Raw genomic sequence first — 12,411 nt, forward strand, 5'->3', positions numbered from 1 at the left:
TAAAGAATAGTTTTTTTTTCTTGGATAGCTTAAGACAGCCTTTTGATAAAGCCTAGGAAAGAGGCACAGTAGATATGCTCTAAAGGGATCAGTGTATAAAGTGGATAATAGAGGCAAAAAAGGTGATCATTGTTAACCCCTTCACGACAAAGCCTGTACATACACGGGCTGCTTTAAAATTGCTGCAATCGCTGCAATTGGTCGCAGCGTCTTGTAGTACATTACTATACACATATTGCTTAAGAGGTGTAGTAACTCAGTGTGTTCCAACACTGCTTTTATACCGTGGGCTTGTAAGTAATCAACAAAAGTTGGGACACCTGTAGGCATTGTTAGCATAAACTTTCAAGCCTTAATTTGTTACATTACTTCTTTCCTGAAAAAGCCCCTTTTTGTATAACTCTGATATGTACATTATTTTTCAGTTTTTGTTAACCTAAACTTTGTTTTTTTCATCACTGGCAGTTTTACCGCTTACCTGTGTACCATTTCAGGTAACTTACTGAAGCTGATTTTAATAAAAGCTGGAATAATGGGGTGTTCTTAAACTTTTGACCAGTAGTGTATAAGTATCTCTTTGGTTATTTACTTATTTTTTTTACTTTTTTTTTTTTGCATACTCTCAACAACTTTTTATATAACTACTATATACGTATATTTGAGCACAGGCACACATTTATTATGTTTATCTTACATGCCATCCCGTATTTAAATATTTCTTCTTCTGTGCTTTGGATGGGAATGGTTGTACCATCTGGTTTAAGGAAATCGTCTGTCTGGTTATCGTTCCAGGTACCTAAAGGAAAAAGAAGAGCGGTGAGCAAGTGTACTAGTAATCAATGCACTTAGGATATAAATGCGCATCCGCATTCCTCCTTGTACTGGTTAAATGAAATAACAACTTGTGATTGATAACCTACCCATCAAGCCTTTAGTTTTACTCATGAATTGGGTTGGAAGGCCAGTTATGGCATTCAGCATTCCAAAGCTTACTGACACTGACACAGAGAGAAGGCCTTCAAATGTTGCTGTGACTGAGTCATTCTTCAGTAGGAAGACAGCAGGGTTAGAATCGTTAATGTGTGTGTCCATATCTAGAAATAAAAATTAAAAGGATTGTTAGGATTGTTCACATATGTTTGAAGTTATACAAAACAGATTACTGTCAATCTAATCATGCCACCATTTTTACATGTCTTTGACACACTGTCCTTTGACAATGCAACTATATGATACTGCAAGATAAACACGCATATTGTGTTTCCATTATGGAGCAACAGTATAAAATAGCTTCAAAGCTATTCAACATTTATTGCCTTATCATACAAGGAACTTATACCCAACACAAGGCCCGCATGCATACCTCAAAACTGTCCTTCTTTAGAAGGGACACTAAATTTCCCCTCACATGCCCCTTTTTGGGAAGGTTCAACATGTTTGGAGGATATGAGCGTGTTTCAGTGTTTTACAGCCCTAAACATCCTATCAGTTAAAAGTAAAAAAACGTAATGAGTTCATAAATCAAATCTAAGGATTATTATTTTTGTATATAACTTACTCAGTTAAAACATATCCATCAGCAGGTCATTTGTACTGTAAAAACAATTAATTAAATATAGGACAAATGCATGACCTACCATCTGAAAATGTGAATGAAACAATATTGTTGTCTATAAAAGTTGTTATTGTCTCCTTATTTGTGACATACCACTCCACCTGCAAAACAACAAAATAGTACATACATAACTGTACTTCCTACATAAAGACCAGTACTTAAGCTTTGAGGGGCACCTCTAGACATTAATGAAAAAGAACAAAAGTAAACCTTACTCTGAAATCATCCTGAAGTTGCTGAGGCAATAGAAACATATCAAAACACAGTAGGGGCAAACAATATATATATGATATTACTAATCATGACTTCATAATGAATAGTAAAGTAAGAGAGTTAAAACCACAACACTACTGCATACCCTCACGACAACATTCCCTTTGGTGAATATACCCCATAAAGTGTTTGATGAACAGTACCTTTAACATAAACAAGTTCCATATTGTTATTATAACACCCATAATACATTTCTCACTACTAAGCAAGCCACAATTCAAATAAGTTACATGGAATCTACTCTGTCAAATGCATCTTCTATCCATTTACATTGGACTTACATTAATTTAAAAAAAAAAAAACACATACTCACTTTAACACTTGCAGTGCTGGAGGTGTACTGCGCAACAAACGCATCAAAGTTAGTGGCACTTGCATTCCCTGTCTGTACCGTCCGTCCTTGTAGAATGAGGGAGATGCCTGAGTCTGATGCGTTAAGGAGGAGAAACTCTCCAAGCCCATTAAAAGTATAACTGAATCCATCCAGAGTGGTAATGTGCGGGTCACCGAACATCCAACCTGTGGACAAAAGGGCATCATTATGCTCAATACAACGATGGCGCCTGTCTGAAACATTGTACCCTGCATTACCGATGGACATAATCCTATAGTTAGTGCAGATCAAAGGAGGTTGGCAATGTTTCATCAAAATAATATAGAACCCTCAAAACACATTTGCAAGTCACATTTTCAAGAAGCACCTATAAACAAACAACCCACTGAAAGGATCCAATCCCTGTGCAAATGGAGTTTGAAGTCCTAGATACTTTAGACACCTCAGTAGTGTCAAATGGGATAAAAAAAAAACAACCCTTTGTCCCACTTGTCATTTAACTTCTATAATTAAGTGTCATTTAATCCTGTGGTCAATTTGTGCATTTGCATAGGATCCACCAAAAATGGATCAAGCATATCTGTAATGTACATGAGAACCTGGTCAACACTTCCAACCACTAATACATTCCCTAACAAGACTTTTGGGAAGTTCACTCAAGTGTTCTTAGCAGTAGATATATAAACAACTTACCAGGGAATAAAGGCCTATAGGTCCTACAATTGATTGGAGGTCTCCTCTCTCTGTACTTTGAACAGAACTGGGGGTTTGCCACTTTATTGCAACAGACATCATAATAATCTATCTCTGCATTTAGAGAGACAATAATATTATTCAATGCTATTCTTTTTGATAATAACGACACAGGTAAAAACCATAAATCCAGAAAGTATGTTAAGTGAGGAAAAGATTAAATATATATATATAATTATATATAATATCATATTTATATATACACATCGATGAAACTGCTGGAGTCTGGTAATATAGATTTATCTTTTTAGGAGGTTAATGTAGGAAAGTGAGGTGGTAGAGACTAATATAGCAAAATCATTTAAAAATGCATGGAACAGACAGGTTTAGAAATGATAGAATGAACTTTAATATTTTAAAGATTCTTGATCCAGGGAGAAATCTGATTGCCTTTTGGAGTCAAGGAATTTTTCCCCCTAAGTGGCAAAATGTGATTAATTTGGGGGAGGGAGGTTGCCTTTTTTTGGATCAAAAGCAGGAAGTATAGGTAGAACGGTTGAGCTTGATGGACTTAGGTCTTTTTTTCAAAACGCACTGTAAGGCAAGTAAGTACGACAATTACTTACCACTGCTTGGTGAGCTCCAATGTTTCTCCTGAAAACCTTCTAGAAACTGATTCCCCTTGTAGTACACGCACCTCACACCAGCATTAAACCGATTTGGGGATGTGTTGCGAAGTAGTTTGGTACTGCCAGACCCTCCTGTAAATAGCGATACTATGTCAAAATAACAGTATAGGGAACACAAACTCAGCTAGTACTTTTAAAATTTACAAAACCTGACACATATATCTAGCAGAACTCTTAGTTACAGAAAGTCTGTGTGCTATTGCTCAATACAACATTTGCTAATGCCCCAATCCATGAAGTTCAGAAAGAATATGTCAGGAGAGGCTTCCCACCTGTTTTAGTTTGTTTGTAGCGGAAATCTGAGACCCCCTGCTGATATAAACAGGGACAGGATGGTAAGTTTGTATTCCATGTCGTCGGTACGGGCTCAGAATTGTACCACTTCAGACAATTCATTTGGTTGTTGTCCAGAGCAAGATTGTTCAGTGAATACATAAAGAGACCTCGTAAATCTACAAAAACAAGCATAAGAAAACCATGATATGCGGCTATTACATCTAGCCAGTCGTAATTTTATTATTACTCAATGACGTCGGGTCAGTAAAGAAGCCATCAGGTCCCGGGAAGCTACGTCCTTTGCATTGTGAGAGCGATGCCTTAAATATTATCCTATGGATGCAAACTGATTGTATAGATACATAAACATAGTAAGGGATCTGTTTGCATTGTATTGTTTGTGAACATAGCGATGTGATGTGTTAGCTATGCATGTGGGATTTCTAACAAATAGAAATCTGTGTACTAAAACAAAAACTCCCCTCTCTACAAAGTAGACAGATAATGGACCGACTTTGAAACAAACATCGCATCCCCATCTCTCCTGCCCTTGGTGAAACTTCCATCGACGTGTGAAAAAATATATTTAAAAAGAATTACAAACAACTTTACTAAGAAGTCAAGTGGTCAGTGAAGTTAAAGGATAACTCAAGCAACCGGACTTAACTTTAGTCGCATGACCTTGCATGCTAACACAAGATTCTGCATGAGCATGTGAGTGCCTGCGACTTTAAATTATAGCAAAAATAAGTTAAAAAACCCTAACAATTGGCATCTCTCCTCCTCATCCTGTGCAAGGTGGGGGTGATCAAACTACCTGGAGAATATATAGCCCTATATACCACTCCTGTTAATAGGGATGGGGAGCTTAGATAATATATATATATATATTGTGACAGTGTAAACCCCAGGGAGATGCTTAGTGTGGCATTTGGGCACAGGTGCTATCCAGATCGTAAATATGGGTCCCTGGGGTGGAGCAATTGGAGAGCAGGGTGGGCCAATGCTCCGTTTCCCCATTTTGTGGAAATTCCATGCCGGGTTTTCCAGGAGGCAAGAAGTCCACAGGATCCGGTCCGGGATTCCTATGGGGCCGGCATCAGGCACAGGTGCTGGACATTAAAAACCCCTGGAGCCTGATACTCAGGGAGACTGTTGGGGGAAGAGGAAGTTTCCCTGAGCTCCCAGGGCAAGGAGAGGCCCTGCACAAGAGGACCATCCCGGAGCCAAGTGAGGCAATACCTGCCTGGACATTTTGTGTGCTGTCTGGTGGAGGTTTTCCAGAGCCTGGCGTAGCTGGGTCTGGCTGGGAGGTTGAGGTAGTGGGTGATTAGGCTGGTCAGTCAGGACCAGCATAGTTTAGTTAGAAAGGGCTCCAATTGGGAGCTAGGTTTTGTTTTTATGATTTGGTTTTGGGGTTTGAGCGATTAAAAATAAAGCGCTGTTTTGCTTCAAACTGTTGTTCCTGACTCTGATTGCCCTAGAGGGCTGTGCTTAAGACCCCTAACTGTGATGTTTATGGCCCTTGTGCTACAGGGTTTGTCACAATATATATATATATATATATATGGCAAGTACTCCCAACCATGGTTCCCCCATGGTTCCCCCTCAACCCACACCTATTGGGCTGAGAGGATTAAAACTAACATTCCCTTTGGCCATGTGTGATGATGGCGATTACTTAAAAGAAGGGCTAGGGCTTCATTGGTCATCACTGACTGGCTCTTTTTATTATTAAAGGTGGCTTGTGTTTATTAGCTTTTATTTAACCACTCTATCCCACAGGACCATCCCACCCTACAAGGAACTGGCTGTGTGTCTGTGACTCCTTTAGGCTTTTAGTATTTTATTTAACTCACCCATTCCAAATAGCAGGGATGGAGGAGAGGGGGTATATAGGGCCACATCCCCGCCAGGTACGTTAATTACCCCACCCTACTGTGGAAGAAGGTAGGGGAAGAAGGGTGGCAAACATCAACTCCCTTGGCTAATAGGGGGTCACGGGGACCTCTATTTCCTTTGTCTTATTATTTATTTTTATATTCAATGTAGTGGGGGAACTTGGAAGTCAAACGTTTCAGGCAATTTACAGACTTCTGAATTTGCATGTTGCCTGCTTTCTTTACACTTGCATAAACTAGCATCTCCTGCACGTGATGATATATAGGTAGAGTTTTATTTTTTATTTGTTGCCCACTTTATGGAATACACCTGTCTGTGTAACCATGTCGCATTAAGTAATGATATATACAGTATTAAGGACAGACAAATGAAAAATGTAATCTCCATTTTGAGCCAATATAGTGGAACTCTGCAGTACATTGGGCTTTGGTAAGTAAAATGAAAAAAAATTCATGTGTCTCATATCTATTTTTCAACTTGTATGTTTGTATGCCCATCTCTTATATCTCTTCTTCTATTAATAAGCTTTTCACGTCTTACAGTTTCATACCTGAACCGGTGCCCACGTAAGCTGAGGGGCGATATTTCTCTGCAGCAGGTTTTTTCATTATATCATCATTTTTGAAAAATCCATCCCTGTACCCACTAAAAAAAATAAAGGTTAGCTTTGACAAAAGCATTATCAAAAACCTTGGTTTTATCTCATTTGTTTACAATAATCTTCCTTCATCTGTGCTGGATAATACCATTGTTGTTCGTCATGTAATACTTTGGGTGACTTTCCATGCTTAATCACCACGCTGAGCTGATTTCTAATAGCTTTAAAGTCAGTTCCCCCATATACTTTTATTGCACAGAGATGGTTGAGCTGTACATATGGCTATTAACACATTGAATGGGTATTATTAACACACTAATAGAAAAATAGTTACGCTGCAGATATTTTAAATTCCCTATTGAAAATGGTTTCTTATTTTTAAATGTATTTTCCAAATTTCTAAAGAAAATGTGAAATTTTGATACATGTACTTAATGTGCTGATTAAGACAATATACAGCATATAACCTATTGTAGACAAGAGTCTGAGAATAGGACAATCACTAATGAGGGGCAGAGATCAAGCACAGTCTGCAATTTAAGAAACGTAATTTGGAATTTACAATTCTATCCACATGGTATACAAATACGGTGATGTACGCTTTTGAAGTGTGAGGGTGAATTAATCCAGTAAAGGTAGTTGGGCGGATATACTATATCATGTGATATCACGCTACCACTGTGTATTAAAAATGGATAAACCATGGTTGCTCCTTATAAATACAACTGTCAGTATACATTATAAGTGACAGCAGAAAGAAATGAGGTGAGCAAAAATAAAATTACAATCTCATACAAATACAATCTTACCTGCTATAGCCAATGACAAGGTTAGAAATGCGACTGGATACATCCCAGTTCATTCCGCCATCTTTATAGAGCATCAGGACATATGAAACATAACCATCGGTGGTCAGAATAGCCTGGTATGTGTTGGTCTAAATATAAAATTTGTAATGTTAATTTTGCAATCATATAAACTAGTTTAATCCTTTCTGGAGTGTTTCTGGAAGTTAGATAGATCTGATCTGCTTACCCTGTTATTATTGTTCTTCGCTGGATAGGAAGGAGCATTTTCCCAAGTTATTTTCAAGGTCCACTCAGGATTGTAACTGCTGTTAAAATACTTCTGGATTTTTGATTTCACATCCAGGACCACAGAAGCATTACGAGCACTGCTGTCATATACCTGTGAGTTACACATTAGATTTGACATTTTTAAAACCGCTGGTTAGGGCTAAAAGGAAAGGATACCTTTTTGGGCAGAACTAGCAAAATAGAGAGAGTTAACATTAACAATTACTCTAGGATTAGCAGTATACAAATACTGATGGGAAATAAGGCCGGTGGGAAATAAGAAGGCGAGGGGCTGCTTGGGTAAGAGTAGCAAGAGTCATGTGATCATCAGTAGCTCCAAAAATGATATATATTTATACAAAATAAATATTAGAAAAAGCTGTATGTCTTAGTGTTAGGCAGTCAATTCTACTCTCTGAGTCCCATTAAGCTCCATTCCTTGAAGGGTTACAAATAGGTGGTGATGGAAAACTGCATACATATAATACCTAGCAATAGCTGCTACTGCAGAATGGAGTAGGCAGAATCTATAGCCTAGGTGCAGGAATTGGGCATGTGCTTCTACCTTCTAACGTCTTTGATTAAGAAATGTTTTTAAAAAAAATAATAAAAATGCAGAAAATTCAATATATAAACCTTTGATTATGTACTTTCTTTTGGTGCAATGCATTATAGCAAATCATGAGACACAACAGATATACCAACCCGATAGTACGTTGTTCCAACATTACTGGAGAAATCAGCATCATCCCAAAAGACAGCGATCATGGCCACATTAAAATCATTAGTGAATCCACTGGCTGGTGGGTTGGTGTATGAGAAGACATTGTTTTTAGATACAGGGAAGATAATCTGCCCATTGTCTGTGTACTATAAAAAAAGATATGTAAAATATGATTTTTTGCACCAAGATGCACACAATAAATGCACTATGATTACACAAACATATACTCACATAAATATAAGTCCTTAGTTTGTTACCAAACGGAAATCCCATTTCTGGCTGGAACAGGGGGGATGTAAAGTCAGGGTTTGATTGGACAAACTGAATATCTCCATTTTCCATTCCATATGGATAAAGGTTGACAGCTACAAAACACACAGAGAACTCATTTAGATTATTGCTGCAAATTTTAGTTTCATAACCAGATCACATGGAATGTGAAAGTTGTTATTTTTAATATAGCTTTTTTTAAAATTTAATATGCAAGTTGAAGAGACGCAAGTTGAAGAGACGTAACTTCAGGAAAATGTGCCCCACATTGTGTGTGAGCCCCTGTTTACTCTTTTGATATATTCTTCACCAAAACCATAATTCAAATCCAAACTAATATTAGGTCCGTACAGCAGACTTTCCTCCATTCCGTTATGTGCAGCTGTCAGCTAAACGCCGCCTCTACTCCCTTTTGGCAACAACGTATCAAGTAAAGAAGAAAGGATGCTGAGGCGCATTGGATCAAGTGAAACCATCACAATTTATTGCACTACCTGTACTGGGCAAAAATGCTCACAGACTTTTCACGGAACAATGCCTCTTGTGATGGATCACCAGCACGTTTTAAAAGAGTCATTGTGCCTCAGAATATCTGTGTGCATTTCCGCCCGATATGTGCAACACATTGTGATGATTTCACAGGGGAGCACTTGCACATTGAAAAAGAGACACTGGGCCTCAAAACATCTGTGTGCCTTTCTGCCCAGTATGAGCAATGATTTATGATGATTTCAATTGATCCAGGGTTCCTCGGTGTCCTTTATATGTGTTTAAAGCCTTAATTTATATATTGTGTCATGTTTTCACCAGTTCATCGAACATGGCTACTGCATTTATTGAAAGATACTTCCGTCTGTTTACTTAAAATTATGCTACAGGTTTTATACATAAGTTCTATGTATTACGTACCTTCGTTACTGGGTATTGTAGTACTAGCAGTGGTAGTGGTAGACGTAGTAATACTGGTAGTTGAAGTGGTAGTAGTTGTAGACGTAGTTGTGTTTGTGGTTGTTGATGATGTAGAGAATTTGATAGTTGTTGCAACCAATGTACCATTTGTTGATGCTGATTGGTTACTGTGTGTCACTAAAGATTGATTTGTTGATGCTGATTGGAAATCTTCTGTCAATGTTGTTGATGATGAATGGGCAGCAGGTGACACTGATGTGTTTGTGGTTAATGTGCCAGTAGTTGTTGTTGATGGGATAACTGGTTTTGATGATGTTCCAGTGGTTGATACTGATGGGATAGACTGTGTCACTGATGATCCATTTGTTGATGCAGATTGGTTACTGTGTGTCACTAAAGATTGATTTGTTGATGCTGATTGGAAATCTTCTGTCAATGTTGTTGATGATGAATGGGCAGCAGGTGACACTGATGTGTTTGTGGTTAATGTGCCAGTAGTTGTTGTTGATGGGATAACTGGTTTTGATGATGTTCCAGTGGTTGATACTGATGGGATAGACTGTGTCACTGATGATCCATTTGTTGATGCTGATTGGTTACTGTGTGTCACTGATGATCCATTTGTTGATGCTGATTGAAAAGCCTGTGTCACTGATGTACTATTTGTTGATGTTGATGGGTCAGTTTGTGTCACTGATGTACCATTTGTTGATTGGATAACTGGTGCCACTGATGTTCCATTTGTTAATTCTGGAGTAGCTGTGGTAGAAATATTTGTTTCTGGAAAAACAAATATTCACATAGCATTAAGTAAGGTTTTAACAGTAACGTTTAAATACTGTGTTTTGCTTTTTTCTTGTAAATCATATTTCATTAATCTTTATACTTTAAAGGAAGTACAGAAAGAAAAGCAAATAAGGTACAGGAACGTCACCACAGGTTTAGTATTTTGCAGCGACTCGAGTTCATATCGCTGATTGGTGCTACTGCTCCACATATTGAAGACCACACAATCCATCCTTTATAAGCTTAGAGGTTCATCTAATAGACAATAAAATATCCCTGCTTACTATTGTCTGCTATGGGGCAATGGGTGAGTGGCTGTAAGAGTGACAGTCATAAGAATGTTGATGGGATAAAATGGTGGGTATACATACTAAAACTGTATTTTGGGGACATTTTTTCTTTTTTGGTAAAATGTTGGTATTTGCCTTTTTTGCACATTAATGTGCCCTGATCCCCTCTCCCCCTAGCCTCCTACAGCCATAACGCCTCCCTGTTTTAAACTTTAGACTTTCTCTCTCTTAATGAACTCTCTCTTTCTCCTCTTGTTGCTTTCCTGCATTATAACAAACAGCCTGCTTACTACCAACAAAAGCCAGGCGCTAACACACCCTCCTCCACCACACCCCCCCCCCCTGTTCATTTTAACTGCCTCATTTAATTGGTGCAGTGCTTAGTAATTTGCTGAAGCTTAATAAATAAAAGGTAATAATAACTGGATCCCTTTTGTGAGTTTATACAACCCATTTACTGCAGGGCTCTGCTGGTCAGTAACATGCTTAATATAAGACTCCTCAAAAAAATAGCCCTACATAAGTCGCCCTACTTAATATTACTTTTGAACTCCTCAGACGTTGTATACTGTATCCCGGTGGGCCATGCGGTCCCATTCTTGTCTGTTTTTGCTGTGGTAAAAAGTGCTAACCCTTCAAACATAAGTATCTCCTCAACTTTTGGCACACAGTCTTTAAATGTTGGTTAAATGTAGGCTTTAACCAGTAGTGATGCAGTAACCTTCTACACAGGCATTACATTTTGCTGACTGGCAAAGTAATAGCAGGATGAACTTGTAGGAAATGTTTACACTTACAGTTCCTAGCAATATCATACACAGCACAGTGCACAACATTCTAACGCTTCAATACACATGTTTAAGCAATTCTTTAGTGTATACCCTATAATTATGCATTATCCTCAATCTACAGCATATACTGTATCACCCAGTGTGTTGAAAAGGTATGTTTATGTAAAAGGTACAACAGCAAGGAGATACAAGCCAGATGTCTTCATGGTGATGGCCAGCTCTTGACTAAGTATATCAATGAACTTACCATAACACCCGGTGTAAGGGTCTCCTCCAAAGCCGGCATTGCAGTGGCATGAGTAATTTCCAGGTAGATTTTTACACTCGGTGTTCAGTCCACAGGGAGAGGTAACATTGGCACATTCATCAATGTCTGATGAGAAGAGAAGTCACATGAAAGACTAGCTTTCTCTATTTATAGTACTCCATCATTATTATTTTTCTCATGCACCGTTCTGCTATTTGGAAGTATTTGCATGCAATTTCTGGGACACTTTTGAAGGGACCAAACCGTATTAAAAGACAGGACACAACATAGACTTCAAACCCAAATGATTACTTAGTATCATTATATAAATATATATAAGAACTTTCTGGTGACCTGTTAATAGTGCTGTACAAAGAACAAGGTGTAATCTGCTAACACTGGAAGAAAGGTGTTTTATGTAAAGCAGTTCTTTACAGTGAGAAAAACAAAGATGTGGAGTTCACCACCACAAAGTGTATGCTATAAAATTCAGTTGAATCCCTTAAATATGTGCTGGAAGTTTTGTTTTTTTGTTTGTTTTTTAAGGGATAAAACAGGTTATAAGAATATTTATAAGAATATTTAAGCAATTATTCAGTGTATACCCTATAGTAATTCATTTTTCACAAAAATAAGTACTATTTATTACCATCACACTTGGAGCTGTTCAGTTTATTCACTTCATAACCATCCTCACAGCTGCAGATGTGTCCACCTAGGAAACCTCTGCAAATTTGTTCGCATTTCGATATGTTGAGCTTGCATTCATCAATAACTGCAAGAAATATAAACTGAAAACATGAGAAACGAGAAAGTACTCAGCTTGCAGCATATTTAGATCTACAGATCACCCATAATTAAAACACAACAGCTTTAGTGATTTCAGACTCTCAAGTTTTCTAAATGTGACAAATGGATGAATCATGGATCTTGCATGA

General features: G+C 37.9%; 1 protein-coding gene across 1 annotated transcript in view; it reads right to left on the reverse strand.

Moving 5' to 3' along the window:
* LOC128484763 (uncharacterized) overlaps positions 1-12,411 on the reverse strand; it is a 78,170-nt gene that overhangs the window by 35,812 nt on the left and 29,947 nt on the right. Inside the window, exons 33-47 of the mRNA XM_053461299.1 lie at positions 12,123-12,248; positions 11,474-11,599; positions 9,360-10,139; positions 8,412-8,545; positions 8,162-8,326; positions 7,416-7,568; positions 7,190-7,317; positions 6,333-6,427; positions 3,877-4,056; positions 3,542-3,676; positions 2,916-3,029; positions 2,202-2,407; positions 1,638-1,716; positions 921-1,094; positions 695-796 (exon numbers count right to left, since the gene is read on the reverse strand). Coding sequence (XP_053317274.1) covers positions 695-796; positions 921-1,094; positions 1,638-1,716; positions 2,202-2,407; positions 2,916-3,029; positions 3,542-3,676; positions 3,877-4,056; positions 6,333-6,427; positions 7,190-7,317; positions 7,416-7,568; positions 8,162-8,326; positions 8,412-8,545; positions 9,360-10,139; positions 11,474-11,599; positions 12,123-12,248 — 2,697 coding nt within the window. The remainder of the gene's footprint in view (positions 1-694; positions 797-920; positions 1,095-1,637; positions 1,717-2,201; positions 2,408-2,915; positions 3,030-3,541; positions 3,677-3,876; positions 4,057-6,332; positions 6,428-7,189; positions 7,318-7,415; positions 7,569-8,161; positions 8,327-8,411; positions 8,546-9,359; positions 10,140-11,473; positions 11,600-12,122; positions 12,249-12,411) is intronic.

This window comes from Spea bombifrons, chromosome 3 (assembly GCF_027358695.1).
Source record: "Spea bombifrons isolate aSpeBom1 chromosome 3, aSpeBom1.2.pri, whole genome shotgun sequence".
In the NCBI taxonomy this organism is placed as follows: Eukaryota; Metazoa; Chordata; class Amphibia; order Anura; family Pelobatidae; genus Spea; species Spea bombifrons.